Source organism: Catharus ustulatus, chromosome 14, assembly GCF_009819885.2.
Source record: "Catharus ustulatus isolate bCatUst1 chromosome 14, bCatUst1.pri.v2, whole genome shotgun sequence".
Classification (NCBI taxonomy): Eukaryota; Metazoa; Chordata; class Aves; order Passeriformes; family Turdidae; genus Catharus; species Catharus ustulatus.
The window spans coordinates 15,475,385-15,495,117 of NC_046234.1; the positions used below are offsets into that span (position 1 = coordinate 15,475,385).

General features: G+C 62.7%; 3 protein-coding genes across 3 annotated transcripts; 1 reads left to right on the forward strand and 2 right to left on the reverse strand.

The window, feature by feature from the left end:
- Positions 1 to 1,280: 1,280 nt before the first annotated feature.
- Positions 1,281 to 4,713, forward strand: LOC117003006 (diacylglycerol O-acyltransferase 2-like). The gene is made up of 8 exons (XM_033072597.1): positions 1,281 to 1,329; positions 1,924 to 2,052; positions 2,130 to 2,237; positions 2,490 to 2,560; positions 2,640 to 2,844; positions 3,616 to 3,790; positions 3,882 to 4,084; positions 4,165 to 4,713. Exons 1-8 carry the CDS (start codon positions 1,281 to 1,283, stop codon positions 4,317 to 4,319), a joined length of 1,095 nt encoding a protein of 364 aa, XP_032928488.1. The 3' UTR covers positions 4,320 to 4,713.
- A 1,328-nt stretch (positions 4,714 to 6,041) lies between these two features.
- Positions 6,042 to 7,163, reverse strand: P2RY4 (pyrimidinergic receptor P2Y4). The gene has a single exon (XM_033072445.1). The coding sequence runs from the start codon at positions 7,161 to 7,163 to the stop codon at positions 6,042 to 6,044; it is 1,122 nt and encodes a 373-aa protein (XP_032928336.1).
- A 4,479-nt stretch (positions 7,164 to 11,642) lies between these two features.
- On the reverse strand, positions 11,643 to 19,503 carry LOC117002904 (phosphatidylinositol 3,4,5-trisphosphate 5-phosphatase 2-like). The gene is made up of 25 exons (XM_033072441.1): positions 19,219 to 19,503; positions 18,249 to 18,312; positions 17,591 to 17,723; positions 17,401 to 17,518; positions 17,187 to 17,324; positions 16,965 to 17,052; positions 16,760 to 16,846; positions 16,519 to 16,626; positions 16,318 to 16,432; positions 16,077 to 16,183; positions 15,809 to 15,911; positions 15,269 to 15,465; positions 14,932 to 15,049; positions 14,727 to 14,823; positions 14,467 to 14,605; positions 14,289 to 14,388; positions 13,910 to 13,998; positions 13,599 to 13,680; positions 13,427 to 13,516; positions 13,230 to 13,346; positions 13,057 to 13,145; positions 12,813 to 12,900; positions 12,537 to 12,692; positions 12,349 to 12,430; positions 11,643 to 12,271 (listed from the first exon to the last, which is right to left on the reverse strand). Exons 1-25 carry the CDS (start codon positions 19,353 to 19,355, stop codon positions 11,719 to 11,721), a joined length of 3,195 nt encoding a protein of 1,064 aa, XP_032928332.1. The 5' UTR covers positions 19,356 to 19,503; the 3' UTR covers positions 11,643 to 11,718.
- Between the last annotated feature and the right edge of the window lie 230 nt (positions 19,504 to 19,733).

A 19,733-nucleotide genomic window follows, 5' to 3' on the forward strand; every position in this document is an offset into this window, starting at 1 on the left:
CCAGACAGCACTCCAGGCTCCCTGGGCAGGAGGCAGAGTGTCCATCCCGGGGCTGGGAGCAGCAGGAATGGGTTGGTGGCTGTGGAGCTTCAGGATGATGTTTCTGTGTGGCTCTGGGGCTGCCTCACAGCAGTGTTTGTGACATTCCCCCAGCGTGGACGCTACCATTCCCAGGGGAATTCAGCAAGAGCCATTCCCAGGGGAATTCAGCCCTGCCAGCACCAGCAGCCAGGACTCTGCAAGGAGCAGCAACCTCCCAGCACAGCCCCAGTGCCCCACTCTGTGTGTGACCCTTCCAGCACCACCAGCTCCTCTCCATGCTCTAATCCCAGCTGGAGCAGGTCCCCTCCCCTCAGCAGGGCCGGTGTCCCTTTGGTCACCTGGTTAAAGCCTCTGGACACACAGCCCAGCGCCCTGTGATTGCCAAACTCACCTTTCCACCACGCCACCACGGAGCTCCTGCCTCCATGAAAACCATCATAGCAGCCTGCTCCCAGAATCTCAGTGGTAAGAGATTCCCAAAAATGGGTTGGGATGGTTCTTGGTTCTCCAGCAATGAGAGGAGCTGGTGGTTGTCACTGTTGTCTGGAGTTTGGGAGTGCTGAGGAGAAAAGGGGTGTTGGGAGTGATTTGAGGATTAACTCCACTGGACAGTGCACAGTTGCTCCACAGGAATGAAATTTTGGGATTATTACACACAAGATGCTCCTGCAAATTCAAAACGTTGGGTTTGCAGAGGCTCCTGTGAATGGGGCTGACAGCAGAGCCCTGGGGGTTCTCTGTGTCTGTGGTGTGGACATTGATGGGGCTTTTGGAATAGGAAATAGGAAAAGGATGTTAAAAAGCAGCTGTTTGGTGGCACAAGTTTGCTGGGAAGAGCTCTGTGTCTTCCCTGGGAAAAAGAAGGGACTGGATTCTGCAGGTGGCTAGGATTTTGGGGATGTGTGGTGAGGGGAAGGGATCACTCAGAGCCCAGCATGCTGCATGGGAGAAAAGGACAAAAATTCCCCACTGGAAAAATCCCCCATGGTCCAGAGATGGCTCCAGTTTTTAAAGTATTTCACTTGTCCCATTCCTGGTTTGGATTGCACTGCAAAGAACTGAACCTGGGGTTTGTGGTTCTCTCTGACCTAGGGGTCCCTGGCTTGGGGAGCCACAGGGACAGGGCTGCTCCTGTGTCCCTCTGATAGCCTCTCTGGCCAACATGCAGATTTGGGGTTGTTTTTCTTACAAAACAAGGCTTTTGTGATCCTGGGGTGGCTCTCTGGGGTGGTCTCGGCATGGGGACCTTTGGCCAGGAGCACTGCACTGGCAGGGCCGGTGCCTCAGGCCCGTTTTGGGGAGCAGGGATGGGGCCAGCCTGGAGTTTGGATCCTGGCTCCCAGCCCAGGGAGGTTAATGGTTCACCAAGATCGGCTGGAGGGAAGGGGTGGCAGGGGGAGTGGAGTGGCTGTGCTGTCAGGGGTGTGTCCCTGTGGGGACAGAGTGGGACAGCCATCCCCAGCCACGCTGGCTGCTGGCCTTGGCACTTGCTGGGGGTGGTGTCTCCCTGCTGTGCCAGCTGAGAAATCCCCAAATCCTCTGTGAGCCTGAGCATGCCAAGGAGGGCACGGAACGGCTCGTGGAGCGGGATGTGCTGCTGCTCCTGGTGCACGGAGCTTTTGGGCTTGGGGTGCCCAGCTGCTCCCTGCTCTGGGGACAGCCCTGATTGCCCAGGGCCACCTCTGCCATGGTCCAGAGCTTCCTGGGGATGAGCCTCCTTCATTCCACCCTCCCCATCCCATCCCATCCCTCCTCCCCCAGCTGCTCATCCTTCCCATCCCACCTCCCACCGGTGTCCCTGGCTTCCCCCCGGCATCCCGGCGGCCCCACCCGCGTTCGAGCCGCTCTGTTTTGGGTGTGGCCGTGTCCCCCTCTCCGCAGGCAGCCGGGCCAGCATCCAGACTGCCCTGAGGACGCTGCTGGCCGTGCCCTGGCCCTCGCAGCGTGATGTCAGCTCTGCGCTCCAGCTCCTGGCCGTGCTGCAGTGGGTGCTCAGCTTCCTGCTGCTGGGTGAGTGAGTGAGTAGGGGGCTGCGGGGGGATGCCGAGGGGGCACACAGCTGCTCACGCCCTGCCTGGCTCCCGCAGGAATCGTCAGCCTCCTGCTGCTCATCTACCTGCTGTTCACCAGCCTCTGGCTCATCCCCGTGCTCTACGTGGCCTGGATCATCTTCGACTGGGACACGCCGGAGAAAGGTGTGCTGGCCGTGTCCCCGCTTCCTCCAGCTTTGCAGCAGGATGGGAGCGGGGTCCCGCTTTCCCCAGAATACGGAGAGCTCCACATCCCCCCTGCTCCTTCCCTCCGCTCCCCCATCATCAGCACCGCGGTGGGAATAGGGATGCAGGAGGTTCAGGGGGAGCGTTTCCCTCGGATCCTGCTGCCGGCTCTGCTGGGCTGGGCTGGGCTGGGCTGGGTGTCATCTCCTGGGTCTCCTCCCTGCTTTGCAGGTGGCAGGAGGCTGCCGTGCCTGCGGCGATGGACCGTGTGGAAGCACTTTCGGGATTATTTCCCGGTGAAGGTACGGCGCCGGGACGGGGTGGGACCACCCAAAAGGAGGTGCCACCGTCACGTTCCCGCGACTCCTTTTGTCCCCGCAGCTGGTGAAGACACACGACCTGTCCCCCCGCCACAACTACATCATCGGCTCGCACCCCCACGGCATCCTCTGCGTCGGCGCCTTCTGCAACTTCATCACGGGCTCCACGGGCTTCGAGGAGCTGTTCCCGGGCATCCGCTCCTCCCTCACCACGCTGGCCGGGAATTTCCGCCTGCCCGTGTTTCGGGAGTACCTGATGAGCGGGGGTGAGCGGTGCCTGCCCTGCCTAGCTCGGGAGGGCCCTGATGCCTGTGAGGGAAACACGGCAGGGATGCTGCTCCCGGGAGGAGGCAGAGCGGGGATGCTGCTCCCGGGAGGAGGCAGAGCAGGGATGCTGCTCTGCTTGCATTGTGCCTGAGCGACACCTCGCAGCTTGTCTGCACCTTGCCCACACCCTGCGTGAGCTGCACCTTCACCCTGCTCGCACCCTGCCTACACCCTGTCTATACAGCTCCTACGCCTTGCCTGCTCCTTGTCTACACCCTCTGCCCTCGCTGCCCCCACCCTGCCCTCACCGCTCCCTGCGCACCTTTCCCATCTCCTGCCCGATCCCTGCGCACCTTTCCCATCCCCTGCCCGATCCCTGCGCACCTTTCCCATCCCCTGCCCGATCCCTGCGCACCTTTCCCATCCCCTGCCCGATCCCTGCGCACCTTTCCCATCTCCTGCGCACCTTTCCCATCCCCTGCGCACCTTTCCCATCCCCTGCCCGCTCCCTGCACACCTTTCCCATCCCCTGCCCGATCCCTGCTCACCTTTCCCACCCCCTGCCCACTCCCTGCACACCTTTCCCATCCCCTGCCCGATCCCTGGACACTTTTCCCACCCCTGCCCGCTCCCTGCCCGCAGCAGAGGGAGCCCTCGCACTGTCCTTGCCCCGGTCCCTCCAGGTGCCACCGCTCGGGGGGACCCTCTGCGGTCCCTGTCGGGTGTCCGGGCACTGCAGTGCCACAGCCCCGGTGCTCCGTCCCCCGCAGGGCTGTTCCCGGTGACCCGCCGTGCCATCGGGTACCTGCTGTCCCAGAAAGGAACCGGCAACGCGGTGGCCATCGTCATCGGCGGCGCGGCCGAGTCGCTGTCCTGCCGGCCCGGTGTCACCACGCTCATCCTCAAGAACCGCAAGGGCTTCGTCCGCATGGCCCTGCGGCACGGGTGGGTCACGGCTGGGCCACCGGCACTGCCACCCTCGCGTGTCCCCGCGGTCCCCAGCGCCCCGTCACCACCCACTGTGTCCCCTCCTCAGGGCCTTCCTCGTCCCCTCCTTCTCCTTTGGGGAGAACGACCTGTTCCGCCAGGTGGTTTTTGAGGAGGGCAGCTGGATGAGGAGCATCCAGCGGCGCTTCCAGAAGATGATGGGCTTCGCTCCCTGCCTCTTCTACGGCCGCGGGCTCATCTCCTGCCGCTCCCGCGGCTTGCTGCCCTACGCCAGACCCATCACCACCGTGGGTGAGCAGCGGGGCTGGGGACACTGCTGGGGACACTCCCGGGTTGTGTCCCTGACCCCGTCCCCTGTCCCCTGCCGGCAGTGGGGGAGCCGCTGGCGGTGCCCAAGGTGGAGAACCCGAGCCGGGAGCTGGTGGATCGGTACCACGAGCTCTACATCAGTGCCCTGCTCAAGCTCTTCAACGACAACAAGACCAAGTATGGGCTGTCCGAGTCAGACGAGCTGCACATCCTCTGAGTGCCACCAGCACCAGCCCGGTCCTGGCTCATGAGGGCTTTTGCAGGGGGAATTTCAGCCAGCCTGGCATGGGGCACACGCGGGGGACAGTCCCCAGCCTGGCATTTTGTTCCTCCGACCTGAGGGGAAGTGGGAGGAGAGGGGCAAGTGAGGGGAAGATTGGGGAAGGCTCCCCCTTGCCAGGGGTTTGGAGGGGCTGTGGGGCAGCTGTTCCCTGCAAGGGGCTGCTGTGGGGCTGGGCCAGCAGCGGGCACGGTCCCCATGGGACAACCAGGTCACCACAAGCTGAGGGAGGGGTGTCACGGGAGGAGGGATTGACATGGGGGTTTTGGGGTTTTTGATGTGTGGGACCAGCCTAGGGGCACAGCCCACCCTGGGGTGGAAGGGGGACACTCCTGGACTGGGGGACCTGTGGATGTGGCCTGAGCCAGGACCATGTGGCCCCAGATGAGCCTTTCCTGCCATCTCCATACCCAATACAGATTTCCAACCTCCCAAACCTGTCTGTGTGTGTTCCAGAGGTTGGATTGGCAGCAGTGTGGCAGTACCCCTGCACTGCCCATGTGGGTGCCCTTGCCACCCAGTGTGTCCCCTCCCTGTCAGTCCCATCTCCAGCTGGGGCAGTGCTTGGCAGGGCCCTTGCACCACTCAGGTGCAGCCAAGCAGCGTCCAGGTGCACCTGGGACACACTGGATTTAATGGGAGGTGAGGGGCAGCTCTTACTGGTTTAACTGGGCTCAGGGGAGAGGTCTCTGCTCTCAGCTCAGTGGTGAGTGAGGGTCTCTCTGGGTGGCACAGGGGTGTGGGGCTGGGATGGGCCATCCCTGGGGTCCCCTCCTTCCCTGGGCAGCTCTTGAGAGACGTGGCTGTGTGTGACTGGTGCAGTGGCTGGGATGTGACACCCCAGTGATGCTCTGGGCGCCCCTTTCTTAGGCAGGTGCTGGCAAGGAGTGATGGGGACAGCCCCTCCTGGGCTCTGGAGTGGGGACAGCCCTGTCCCTGTCCCTGTCCCATCCCTGCCAGGCTGGCGTGGGAGAGTCAACAGCACTGATACCAATCTCAGAGCGCTGCTCTGCGCAGGAACTTGGTCAAACAAAAGGGTTGGGTAAACATTTGAGGAGCAAACACCCATAAAGGGAAATTCCCAAGAACCTTCCTGTTACCATGGGAGCTCCGGCTCATCCCTCCAGAGCTGTCCCAGTGGATTTTCTCTGGGGTAAGGGTGATTGTCTTGTCTTCCTTATGCTGCAGGGAGAAACAGGCCTGGGTGTAGAGAGGGGAGGGGCTTTATTGGGGGTCGTGGGCAGCAAGTGTCCCAGGCCATGTCACTCCCCCTCTGCCAAGGCCAGCAGTGTGACAGGGACATCTCTGAACCCACCCTGGGCTCTGTCCCCAGGTTCAGTCTGGTCCCCACATGTCACGGAAGAGCTGTGCCTGCCCAGGGAGGCACCAGTGTCCCTTCTCTTTAGTGAATTGTCAGCCTCAGGGATGGAACAGCAGCCTGCTGCCCCAAAAGAGCGTCCTCAGTGTCCTTCCCATTCCCAGTGGCTCTCCTGCCCTGACCAGCACCAGCACCCTCCTCCCACATCCTCCCAGGGCAGGGCTGGGACCAACCTGTGCCCTCCAGCCCTCAGCCCTGCAGGGCTGGGCAGGGACAGCTCAGCTCTGGGGATCTGGGAGTGCCCACACGGAGCCCGGAGGGGCTGAGGCTGCAGAACCCCCTCAGCACCCGCCTCCGCTGCGCGCGGGGCCGGTCCCTCGGGTGACACTGGCCACGTGGCTGCCATCCATGCTGTCAGTGAAGGGTGACACCAGCGCCAGGTCCAGCGTGGGCACGGGCCGGAGGCGCTGGGCGGCCCCGCGGCGCAGCTGGCCCCGGTACTTGTCCCCAACCATGAAGTAGAGGATGGGATCCAGGCAGCTGTTGATGCTGGCCAGGGGCCGCGTGATCTTGTAGGTGAAGTTGATGATGTTGAGGGTGCGGCAGTCGGCCTGGAAGTAGCGGGAGGTGTAGTAGAGGGTGCGGGTGATGTGGAAGGGCACGAAGCAGATGGCGAACACGGTGAGCACCACGATGATCATCTTGATGGAGCGCCTCTTGTAGGAGGGCATGCGCAGGCCGGGGGTGGAGAAGCTGGACTTGCAGAGCCGCTTGGCCATCAGGCAGTAGCACAGCACAATGACCAGGAAGGGCACCCCGAAGAGCAGGGCCATGATGGAGGAGCTGTAGTGCACGTAGTGGTCGAACTCCTCGGGCTTGGTGGTGTCGTGGCACAGGGTGATGTTGCCCTTGGAGCTGGTGGTGACGAAGACGAGGTTGGGGATGAGGCAGATGATGACCACGAGCCAGGCGGCCACGCAGATGATGCGGGCCTGCTTGGTCTTCACCCACTTGAGGGAGCGGATGGGGTGGCAGATGCCCATGTAGCGGTGCACGCTGATGCAGGTGAGGAAGAGGATGCTGCTGTAGAGGTTGGCATAGAAGAGGAAGCGCACGATCTTGCAAAGGCCCGTCCCGAAGGGCCAATTGTTGCGGTCGGCGTAATAATAGACCAGGGTGGGCAGGGACAGGACGTAGAGCGTGTCCGACAGGGCCAGGTTCACCATGTAGGTGGTGGTGGCGTTCCAGGGCCTCATCCTGGAGATGAACATCCACAGGGCCCAGGAGTTGAGGGGCAGCCCCACCACGAAGACGATGCTGTAGGAGACGGGCAGCAGGATGAACTTGAACTCCTCGTTGAAGACACACTTTGCCTCGGGTGCTGGTGTTGTGTTCCCTCCTGGCCAGGGAGCTGGAGTCGATGTCCACAGGGAAACTGGGAACATCCTCACTGGAGTGGCCATGCTGTGCCAGCCAGACCTAGGGAGCAGTTCATAAAAGCACACTAGTCACTGATCCTGACCATTGTCAGGCACAAAGCGTGGAGGGGAGCCAAAGCTGCCAGATTTTCTCCCCCTTCAGGAACTCTGGTCACTTTGATGGCTCTCTGGTTTTTCTCAGCTCGGAGTGGGCTCTGCAAAGCCTCCCCTCTGCAGCCCTTGTGCTGACACCCATTAATCCCCCATTAATCACCCGGGCTGGGGACACAGAGCCCCGCCGGGCACAGCCCCACGGCCGCCGAACAATGAGACCTTGATGAGCACCAGCAGCCCCCGGCCGGGGCTGCAGCAGCCTCTTGGAAGCTGCCTCGGCCTAATTGGCACCATCCTGACAATGCCGCTGCTCCCAGAGGGCTCCTTGGGAGAAGAAAGGCGGGAGGAGAAGAAAGGCTTGTCTGGGGGAATGCTGTGGCCCAGAGAAATCCTGGGAGGGCTGTTAATGGAGCCTTTGGGAGAGAGTGTCCCTGGACAGTGAGGAACTGCTGGGTGTCTGTAGGGGAGGGATGAGCTGAGCTCATCCAGCTGAGTCCCAGCTCGAGGCAGAGTGAGTTCACGAGGCAGGCAGGACCTTCCTGCGCTGGGATCCGTGAACTCCTGGGAAGTCGGCAGCAGGACAAGCTGTCAGAGCTCAGAACTCTCCTCTCGAGGGGACAGGGAGGGTCTGCCACCACTTGGTGTCCAGCAAGGGACTGGTGAGGGTGGCCTGTGCCTTGACTGCTCCACCATCCCTGGGAAATGATTCCTCCAACGGAGGATGGATGTTTGGAGGAGTAACCTGAGAGCAGGAGCTGCTGTGCTGCTGGTGATCAGGGTGGAGCCAAAACTGTATTTGATGGAGGGAATGCTGGAGCATCTCCAATCCCTTCCATCCAGAACTGTCCCAGGAGGCGATGGGCACCAGGACAGGGGAGGACCCAGGGCTCAGGGATGCACATAGCTGGAGTTGGTACTACAAGGTGGAAGGATACATCCTCTCAGGCTCCTTCATCCCTCGGTGCCCTCATCACCTCCCTCCTGTTTCCTTTCACCCTGAGGATGTGCAGGATTCTCCCAGCAGGAATAGGATCCACCGTAGGGTGGATCTGTGGGATCATCCCTGCCCCACCCTGCTTGGAGAGATACCTGGAGTTTACAGAGATGTTCATAAATGATTCAGCAGGCAGATGGGACAGCAGAGGCCCCTCCAGGCATCTCCTGGGGCTCTGTTTGAGTTGCGGGCTGTGCTCCGGGCCCACATCCAACACTCTGCAGCTCCTGGCCCGCCACAGCTCCCGCCTTTATTGCAGGGATGAGTTCAGAGAGCAACAGGCAGGTCCTGATCAAACATTAACAGTGGGGAGAACTTGGCTTGTTTTCCCAGGGCCAGGAGGGAAAACAGATGATAGGAAAACCTGAGCTTGCAAGTGAGGTGCCAGTGGTGGTCCTGGCCCAGTAGCCACACGTCCCCAAGCTGCTGAGGACGAGGGACCAGGAGATTTAGTTTCCTCTTCCAGCCTCTGAATGCAAGGAAACACAAAGCCTTGAGCAGAGCTGTTGCAGGTTCACCACCCAAAGTCAGTGTCCATGACACAGGCCACCAACCAATTAAGATATGGAGAAGACAGCAAGTTAATAATCAAGTGTGGAAAATGCATGAGGAAATATCCTGAGCAGCTGTGGACTGCAGGACTGCTCAGAGGAGAGCACAGGCACCCAGCTGATGCAGCCTGAGCACAGTCAGCAGTGGGATTTAGCCATTCCCAAGCACATTCCTTTGAGGATAACCACCAAACTACAGAAATGCTGATGATGACATTTGGCAAGTTATATCTTATGAGTTTTTTTGCTTCCTCATCTTAGTCACAACCAAAATCAGTGATTGAAATTACTGAATCACATCAGTCTAGCCTGAGGACAAATCACCACCAGCCCCACTCCTATTCTTTGCTGACATTCCTAGCAAAACTGCCCTTGATCCTGGGCTTTTGAGGAGGGATTGAGATGTGAGCCAAGAGTTGGGATTGGAGCAGGAAATGGAAGGAACTGCAAGAGAAGGATGAGGAGTAGGGAGGTGGAAGGGACTGCAGGGGAAGGATGTAGAGCAGGGAGATGGAGGGTGGTGTGTGGAAAGGACTTGGAGCAGGGAGATGGAAGGTGCTGCAGGGAAAGGACTTGGAGCAGGGAGGTGGAAGGTGCTGCAGGAAGAGGTGATGCTCTAGTTCTGCCCGTTTTGTGGATGTACAAGGAAGGAATGCTGCAGAATCCCTTGCTGATGGCAGGCACATCCCCCAGGGATGGTACCTTTGGAATGGCCCCCGTTTTTCCTCAGGAAGAAGCAAGGAGTCCTGGAAAATGCAGCTATAGCCCTTGGCCACTGGATTGGCAGCTTTTCCCTGGCTCCTGGTCCTGCCAGAGCTGTCCTTTGGTTCCACTGGCAGCACCAGTCCTGGTGGCATCCGAGGGTTCCCCCAGCCCTGGGGGTTCATGGAGATGTTGGAAAGGCTCCAGTAAAATGAAGAAATGGGACAACACCAGAGCAGACTCTGTCCCAGAGCCAAGGTCCTGCTAGTGGGACAGGATGGGAATTGTGGTGTTGGGGATCCTGGAGCAGAAGGCAGGAGCTCAGAGAGGGGAGGTGAGAGCGGATTTTGGAGCAGCTGCAAGGGATGGGTGAGCCTGGGACCGGCTGCTGCTGGATCATGGGAAAAACAGGGCTTTTCTCCTCGCTTAAGCCCTTGGAAATTGCAAAACAAGGAGAAATTATGCAAAACATCCTGCAGGACCCTTGTCCCTAATCGCCACGTGGTTGGTGCAGCCAAAGCTCCGGCACAAGGGGATGTGACCTGATTCCAGTCCTTCCCTTGGCCTGGAGGAGCAGCCAAGGCACGCTCTGCTGGGACACCTCCCCGGGGACACCAGTGGGGTTGGGCATTTCCCATGCTGTCCACCCCATCCCCTGCCTCGAGGTGACCCTGGGCAGGGTGAGGGTGAGGGTTCCCTTTCATCCTGGGCTGTCCCTGTCCCCCACCTCGCTGGGAACGGGCAGGAGCACACAGTGTTGGGCTGAGCTGCACCAGGGCAGCTCCAACCCAATGAGGAGATGGAGATTTGGGGGATGGAGAGGAGGATGAAGGAGAGGAGGGGGCCACGCTGGGAAGGATGAAGGCCCTCAGTGACAGAAGAAGGTGGTGGCATGTTAAAGAGGAAGATGTACAGAGGTAGTTGGGGGTGGAGGAAGGCAGGTGAGACCTGGCTGACCCCCACCCTGCACCCATCCAGCCCTGCAGATCCCACCTCTGTCCCTGGCCCCCGGAGCCCAGCTGGGACTGCGTGACCACGGCGGGGCAGTCCCGGCTGTCACCAAACAGGGGCTGCAGTCCCGGCTGTCACCAAACAGGAGCTGCCCCAGCTCACCTGCAGACCTGGGCGGCTCTCAGCAGCGGGGCCCCCAGGGGCACAGCCTGCTCCCCACGCGGGACGGGGCCATGCCGGGGGGCTGCGGGCAGCCCTGGCCGTGCCCTGCCGTGCCCTGCCGTGCCGAGTGTGCCCGCTCCCGCTTCCCGCGGCCGGGAGCAAAGTGCCCGTGGAAGGCAGGGCTGGAGGCGGGCGGAGGCGGAGGCAGGAGCTGCCGCAGGGCTCAGCCCCACTGCATTCCCATCCCTCTGGTGCCCTCGCAGGCTTTGGGCCACCTGCAGCCCTCAGATACGGGGCATGGTGGGTTCTCCCATGGGGTCACAGCCTTTTCCTCAGGAGCACCGCGGTGCCTCAACCACGAGGGCACAGCCCCTCATCCATGGGCACCGTGTGCCCCCGCCCATGGCCACCACATCCCTCCACCCATGGGGACCGTGGTCACTCAACCACAAGGTCCATAGTCCCCCACCCATGGGTTGTGTCCCTCTGCCCATGGGGACTCACGGGGACACACTCCCTCAGCCACGAGGGTCACAGCCCCCATCCCTGGGTCCGTGGCCCCTCGCCCGCCCCAGCACAGCCCCCGTGCCCCGCTGGTGCCGGGGTCCCGCAGTGCCCGCAGCGCTGTTCCGCTGGCCCCCAGCCCTGCGGGGCAACCCTGAGGACAAGGGTGGCCACTGCCACCTTGAGGCCAGCCCGGGCATCGTGTCCCCAAAACCGGGGCCACCTCGCATGTCGCACAGCCAGGACACTGCCGGACCGGGGTGTCCCTCTCCCTGTGCCGGGCAAGGGCTGGGACACCCGTCAGCTTTGTGATGGGCAGGCAGCCTCGAGGGGAGGGTTCCCATGGAACGGGAACAGGTGAGGGGCAATGTCCTGGAGCATCCAAGACACCGGGAGCCGCTCTGTTCCCCACCTGGCTCGGCTCTTTTTCTTCTTGCCCTTCCGCAGAACCAGGTGCGCAAACACACCCCCAGTCCCTGACACTTTATTTTAGATAGTGATAGCAAAAGGAACCACAGATGCTGCGCTGCGGGGAAAGTCCTCCGGGAAAACGGTCTGAGCAGAGCAGGGGGGAGCAGCTGCCGAGCGCATGAGGGGTGCACAGGGCTGGGCACAGCTGTGGTTACATCCTGGCAGGCTGCAGGTCGGCGGGAGGAGGAGGTTGAACCTCCAGGTCCAAAGCACCCGGAGCTCCGCGCTTCCCGAGCGGCCTCGGCACCTCCCGGCAGGGCAGCGGTGGCGGCTCCAGGACCTGGGGGGGCTGGCGCAGAGGGACCTCCTGTCTGTCCCCCCAGCGCTGCGGTGACACCTGCTCCAGCTGGCTCAGCTGAGTGGCCACATACAGCGAGCAGTCGCCCAACCCCACCGCGTCCCTCGTCAGGACGGCCGACTTGGGTCTCTTGTGGTGGCCCGCTCTGGGAGGGCTCAGTGGGTGCCCGCGGGACGGGCTCGGTGGCCCGCAGCGGGGCTGGCCACACCACGGCTCCTCCTCCGAGGGTAACGGGACCCGCGGAGCAGCGGGGCTGCGGCACGGCTGGCCCCCGGCCGGGCTCTCCGCCTGCTTCTTGGGGGTTTCTCCGGGGGCCGGGAGCCACGAGTTGGGGACCCCCTCGAAGATGAAGTAGGCGGGGTTGGTGTAGCCGGTGGCCGGCTCCGGGAGGCTGCGGGGGCGGCTCCTGCGAGGCACACAGAGGGAAAGGGCTCAGCATCCCCCACTCCGGGGCTCCGGCACGGCTGAGCCCACCTGGGGTACCTGAGACGCTGCGGGGGTGGCTTGGGGCACATCGGGGGTTCCGCCGCCGCCTCAGCATCCTCCTCCTCGAAGCTGATCCACTCTGCAAAGGCAGCGAGGTCTGGCCTCACCCCACGGCCGGGAGCCAGAGGGCAAGGTGGCCCAGGATGTCCCCGAGCCCAGGACACCGGGTCGGGGCTGGGTGTTACCGTAGAGCCTCTCGCGGGTGCCGCAGCGGCCCCGCGGGACCCGGACCCGCATCCGGCCGCGCACCGAGCCCGTCTCCTCGCCACGGTGGAACAGGAAGGTCTCGAACTGCTGGGCCGTGCTGCCGATCGCTGACCTCAGGGCGAGGCAGCACTCGCCTGCGGGGACAGTGTCATACCCCGGGACAAGGTAGGTGTCAGTCCTGCCAAACTCCAGCTACCAACCTCACACCCTGGGGAACCCACCATGGTGGCCCCAGTGTCACCATCCCCACGCACCGTAGGACTCGCAGCTCTCCACGCCCTTGATGCTGAGGAGCAGGTGCTGGTCCCCCAGGTACTCCAGGTCGGGCAGGATGGGGTTCAGCTGTGCACAGAGAGGGGGGTTTAGGGGGGCTGTCACAGGGTGAGGGGCACAGAGAGGCTCTGTCCTGGGGGGTAGTGACAGCTCCAGCTCCCCTTGGGGCTCAGGATATAGAGCCAGAGGCAGGGATGGAGATGAGGATGCTCCAGGGCTGCGCACCACAGGCAGATGCTTGGAGGACCAGCCCAGCTTGAGGAAGCCAGGAATGTCACAGCTCTGGAAGGTGTTCTCCCCGCTCCGCTGCATCTCTGAGGGGGGACAGAGGGGCACACAGCTCCAGCCAGGCCAGCTCACCCCCACAGCCACCCCCAGCGCCCCAGGCACCCACTCACCCTCCAGGCAGTAGGAGTGGAACTCGATGTAGCACTTGCTGCGGCTCGTGGTTTTCAGGATCACCTCGATGCTCTCCCACTCGATGCAGGCCAGCGCCTCGGGGCTGGAGCCAGGAGCTGCAGGCAGGTCCTGGCAGGTCAGGGTGTGCTGGGCTCACCCCAAACGTGACCTGAAGGGTTCACACCCCAGCCCTTACCCTCCTTAGGCACAAACTGCGACGTGACTCCCACCTCAAAGGTGGCAAAGACAGGCGAGTGGTCACTGGTCACGATATCGTCGGTGCAGCCTGGATGGCAGAAGGGGCAGCTTGGGGAGGGTCCCTGGGGCCCTGGGCAGCACCCCTGGCTGCTCTGTCCCCGGGGTCTCACCGTAGGAGTTACACACCACGTGGGTCTCCGGGTGTGACTTCCACAGGATGCGGTCACACCACGAGGGGACATTGATCCGCATCTAGAAACAGGAAAGCAGCTGGGTCAGTGGCCTCTCAGGCCTGGGTCCCCCTGCCCAGAAGAGCATCTCAGCACCCCAAAAAGTGATTTCCCTCCTGCCCAGCCCCTTTTTTTGGTAGGAAACAGGCTGATGGAGCTGTGGGGACTGAACATCACCATGCAGCTCCCTCAACACCCTGCTGTCCCTGTCCCCAGAGATGTCCTGCTTGGAGGAAAACTCTGGAACTCACCCCCGTGGGCTTGGACTTCTGCCACACGTAGGTGTCCCGGGTGCCCCGCTCGTACCGGTACGTGGGAGGGAAGGAGATGTCGCCCTCACCTGGAATCAGGACACACAGGTGGCACGGGGACCATGGTCCCTGCCTGTCCCCATGGGGTATCACGGTCCCTGCCTGTCCCCATGGGGTATCACGGCCCCCACGGAGGCTCACGCTGATGGCTGGCACCCCTGGCCTGGTGCACACCAAAGTCCCCCATGCTCTGGGCACTTCGTGCAGGGCTGTGCCAGGAGAGGGGACCCCCAAGAGCTGGGGGTGACAGGGGAGGGCTGTGGGGACCCTGGTGCTGCTGTCTCAGCGGGAGGAGCAGCGCCCTTGTCCCCACACTCACTGAACCGCAGGAACACCTTGTTCTTCTCCCGCTCCAGGTTGAGCTGGTCAACAGCCAGGAGGGCTTGAAACTCCTTCTTGACTATGTGGGCGAGGATGTCCTGTGCCAGGGAAGGGACAGTGACTCCCTGGGCTCCTCTCCCCGCACTGTCCCCAGCCTGGCACCTGCAGGGTCCCACCTGCACGTCCATGTCCAGGCGGTAGTTGAGGTCCCCGAGCCAGAAGAGGTGGGTGAAGCGCAGGGTGAGATCAAAGCCCCCCAGACGTTTGTCCCCCAGGGCCAGGGAGTGCAGGATGTCACTGTAGTTCTGGTTACGCCTGCAGGGGCGACAGCAGCATCATATGGGACACCTCACCCCCATTCTGTTCTTGCCAGCTGGGGACAGGGGCAGCCCCACAGCCACTTGAAACATCCCCATCCTCCCCATCCCTGCATCACCTGTGCGTTTTCTCGCTGCCAGAGGCCAGGTGGCAGTTGACGAAACCAAAGGAGGTCCCGTTGAAAAGGAAGGAGACGCCCACAGCTCCCTTGTTCCCTGCAGGGATGTGTCACCACTGAGCTCTGGGAGAGCCCAGAGATCCTGTCCTGGCGCTCAGGCTGTCCCCTCCCTCAGACTCCTCTCCCTGCCCCATCCCCTCCCTACCCAGCGTGTTGGCGATCCCGGTTTTCACGCTGGAGGTGTGGACGTGGCTGATGCGCCGCTGGTGCTCCGGTTTCACCAGCACCACCATCTTGATGCTCCACAGGCACTGCAGGGCCACCTGTGGTGGGGCAGGGGGTGAGCCTGCCTGGCTTCCATCCTGCCCCACACCCGTGGAGGATGGGGCTGGACACACAAGGTAGGTCAGCAACCCATCCCTGACTCCTGGGGATGGCACTCATGGAGTGTGTGAGGCTCTCTGGGCTGGTTTGGGGTGGGGAAGGAGCTGTGGGGTGACGGCTGCTGGTACCCAGCCCCCCAGGCCTGTGCCCACTGTTACCACTCGGTAGTCGATGGCCATGAGGGTCTTGAGGGAGGCGCAGAGGAACTCGACCCACTCGTGGTCGCCCAGGGAGTTCTCCTGGGTGCCGATGACGTAGATGTCGTGGGGGATGCAGGCTGTGGTCTCGTCCTGCGTGCGCCCCAAGCCCCTCGAGGTCAGCCAGGAGGCCAGGGAGCGGGGTGGGGGGGTGCTGCCTGCGGGCAGGGACACAGGTCACACAGAGGGGACATGCCAGCCTCCCAAGCTCCTCTCCAGCATAGGGTCCGGGAGCTGCGTGGGAAGCAGCGCGCCAGACTGCTGCCGGGATTTACAGCCCAAAACTCTCGTGGTATCCCTGTTCCTCTGTCTCCCCACACCCTCAAAGTGAGTGGATCACCACAGGACAGATAAAGCCCGTGGCAGCCCGACTGGTGTCTTCTCCAGCCTCCTCCTCAGCTCAGACCTGAGGTTTTCTGAGACACCTCCCAAAACCCAGCCAGGATCACAAAGAGCCACAACAACCTCCCAGGACCAGGCCACCTTCTCCTGGCCCCTTACCCATGTTCCACGTCCCGACATACACCGAGATGATCTCAGGCTCGTCCAGGTTGGAATGCTGGATCTTCATCAGCTGCAGCAGCTGGCAAAAAGCCTCTCGCTTCTGTAGGATGTGAGATGGGGGGCACAGCACCCCAGGATCAAGTGGACATCAGCCCCAATGTAGGAGCCAGCTTGCGGGGTGGTCTCAGGCCTGAGACCACTGATTTGTTGCTTCCCATATTTCCAAGGGTCCCATATTCCCTCAGGACACACCAGTGCTGCTCACCCGCGCGCTGGGGAAGATGAAGTCCCTGCTCAGGCTCTTCTGGTTCTCACGGGCACACACCAGCCTCACCTTGCTCTGCACACTCTGGTACTTGATCAGCTGCAGGACTAATGATGGGGGGCAGTGTGGGACGGGGTGTGATGGGACATGTGACAATCCCCGTGCCATCAGCCTATGGCAGGGAATCTTACAGCCCCAAAGAATCCCACAGGCAGGCAGCAGGAGCGCAGCAGCCCCTCACTTTTATCGTGCGGGATCACCTCCTCCAGGGAGCCGCTGCCCCGCTTGGTGACCGTCACTGTCCCCGCCTCCACATCCACCGCCAGGGCCGCACGCTGCGACTTCCCCACCTTCACCTGCACAGGGACGTGGCTCTGCAGTTGTCCCCACACCTGCCCTGCCCAGCAGTGACATCAGGGTCCCTCCGTGTCCCCAGCCTCACCTCGAAGTTCTGCATGGCCAGGGGCCTGGCAGCTGGCTGGGGAGCCACGGCCATGCTGGGCAGTGCCAGGTTGTGCTTTGTCACCGTGTCCTGCAGCGACTTCAGCACCTGCCAGAGGGATGGGCGGTGTGCTGGGGGCACTGGGCCAACTGGGAGCCCTGGGCTGTGCTGCCACCAGAGCTTGGTTAATTTAGTGGAGGAGTAGCTGTGCCTCCCCTGCACCATGACTGGGGTCAGGCACCTTCTTCTCCAGCGAAGAGAGGAGGTGGTTGACAGTGGAGATCTTGCTGAGAAGCAGCTCCAGGTCTGGATCGCTGCCCAGGAAGCCCTGAAGGGGAGGATGAATAATTTTGGAGTAGCACAGTGGCACTGGACTTGATTCCTCACTGTGGCTCTGGGCTGCACCACAAAATGTAGAAATCCCTGGGGACGGTGGGGACACTCACCTGCTCCCTGGCCGGGCTGCGAGGGGACACAGGGGGGTCGAACACCCTGGCCAGGGTCTCCAGACCCGCCAGCGTGAAGTCGATCTCACTGCAGGGGAGCAGAGAGCGGGCGAGGGGCGCTGTGGGCGCTTCCCGTGCCTTGACGCGACACTCAGCCGCCGAAAGGGGACGGGGACAAGGTGGGTGGCCCCTTTCCAACCCCACTATCCCCAGCCCACTGACCTGTGCAGCGCCCGGCAGGCCGTGGCCAGCGCGGTGCTGAGGTGCCGCAGCTGCGGGTGCCCGTGGCACAGAGCCTGCAGGTCCTGCACGTGGTGGGTCAGGTACTCGGCCATGAAGCCCATGAAGTCACTGGCCGGGCTGCGAGAGGGATGGGCATGAAGATCCCCCCTGGACACGACCATCCCGTCAGCCGGGGCGGGCAGGGGTGCGTTACCTGCTGTGGACCTGCTCCTGCAGCCTCTGGTGCAGCTGCTGCGGGATGTGGGTCCGGCTGGAGGGGGGAGCTCCGGGACACGGCGCCGTGTGTCCCCAGCCCCGGGCATCCTCCCCGTCTGCGGGCAGGGTCAGCGGCTCAGCGGGACCCTCCCCAGCCTGGCACTGCCCCCGGCCCCTCCCCGGCTCACCCGAGTCCTCGGGCGGCCTGGGGCGGTGCACGGGGTGCAGCAGCGGGGTCACCAGCCCGTTGTTGGGGTGCTGGTAGGCACCGATCAGCTCGGGGAGGGTGCGGAAACACTTGGCTTGGATGCCCTGGATGGTCTGGGAAGGCAGAGCAGAGGAAGCACCATCACATCCCCTCCTCTGCCAGGGCAGCTCCAGCCTGTTGTGTCCGGTGGGTCTGTCCCTTAAAATGTGCCCGTGGTGAGTTGGAAGGGCCAGCGTGGCCTTCCTGGAGGAGCAAGGAGACATCAGCCTCCTTCATCACTGTCACACCCAGGACGCTCTTTTTAGCCAGCAGAAAGGGCAGCTGCAGAGAGCTGGGTACCAGGAGAAACCCTGAAGGGACATCGAAGTGGGCAGGGACAGCACCATGAGGCTGGCTCTGTGTGACAGCAAGGGACAGTGTCAGGATGCGCTGTGCTCTGCAGAGGCAGCCTCTGATTGCCCCGAGCTGGAGCGGCTGCAAAGCGCCTGCATCCTGCAGCTCGAGCAGAAAACAAACCACAGGCTGGTGCCACCCCAGCGGGAAGGGGGACGAGCACCCCGGGCCCTTTCCAGCTGCATCCTGCCCACGGCCAGCTCGGAGGCACCGCCCAGGGCAGGGGATGCACCCCCTGCACCCACCTGCACGGAGAGCTGCCCCTCGTCATCGGGGAGGATGCGGTAGGTGTAGACGTGCCTCTGGAAGCTGGAGAGAGCAGGTGAGGGGCCCCATTCTGCTGCCACAGCACTGTGACAGCGCTGGGGGCCCAGCCCTGAGAAAAACACCCCATCCCCTCTGCAGAGAGAGGAACTGAGTGAGCATTTCCAGAAATAAATCATCACCCTCAGCTCGGGGGCTGTGGGAGGATGTGCAGTGTTCCCCTGCTTCCAACAGCCCGGGACAGCCCTGACTCCACCAGCACTCACTGGGATACCCACAGCACCGTGGCTTTTGGCCAGACAGTCTTTGCCACTGCACATCCCTGTCCCTTGCCACCATCCTGTGCCACCAGCCTGGACTTTGGCTCATTCTCTGCACCCCCAGTGCTCAAATTTGCAATTTGTCTCACGCAAAGGGCCAGGCTAGTGAAGTAAAAGGAGGTGCATCCTGCCAAACCTGCCCACACAGATGTCTGACAAGCAGACAGGAAGGGTGCAGGCAGCAGGAAGGGTGCAGAGCAGGAAGGGTGCAGAGCAGGAAGGGTGCAGAACAGGAAGGGTGCAGGCAGCAGTGCTCTCAGGGGCTGCACACCTGGTTCCAGGTGTGGGGATGGCAAGAGGCCCCATGTTGGGGGCTGTAGCCCCAAAGTCCCAGCATGGGAGATGCTCATAGGCCAGCCCAAAACAGCTCAGTGTGCCCTGGATTTGGGGTTATCCATTCAGCATGGTGCAGGGCAGGGCCGTGGGCCCAACCTGAGGACACAGCTCCACTGCCCTGACCCAGGGGTCACTCAAAACCCAGTGCCAGGGAGCTGCCACCCCGCTCACCCCACTGGCATCCCTGCAGAAAGCTCTTCCAAGAGGTTTTGGCAGCGCCTGGAGCAGGGGAGGCACAGAGGGAGGCAGGGGACAAGCGACAGAAGCCACACACAGAGGCAGGGCAGGGACTCACAGGAGGCACAGGGCATATGCCCCCTTCACCGACTCGCTGTCCCGCACCAGGAAGGAGCCGTCCCGCCCAGCCCTGGCCAGCAGCTCCTCGGCCACCACCTGGCTGATGTCGCGGTGGTACCACCCAGCTGTCGCCATCCTGTCGCGCCGTGTCCCCGTCCCAGCGCCACATCCAGCTCAGCAGGGGCTGCTGGCAGTCTCGGGGGCTGCTGGGGTGGGTGAAGGAGGGGGTGGCGTGGGGACACCGAGCGTGGTGCTGGCTGCAGGTCCCGGCGAGTGACAGGGAGACACCGAGGTGACGCTCATGGGGACAGGGCACACTGCGGGCAGGCAGCGTGGCAGGAGCACCGCGGGGGCAGCTGCTGGAGGCTGGGGGTCCGGATCATCCTCATCCAGCCTGCAGGGAGCACGGGGACAAATCAGCGAGCGCATCTCTCCTTTTGTGGGGGGGTCACAGGAAAAGTGGCGCTGGGCCGCCGTCCTGCCGCGGTGCACAGCAAGGACAGGCCATGCTGG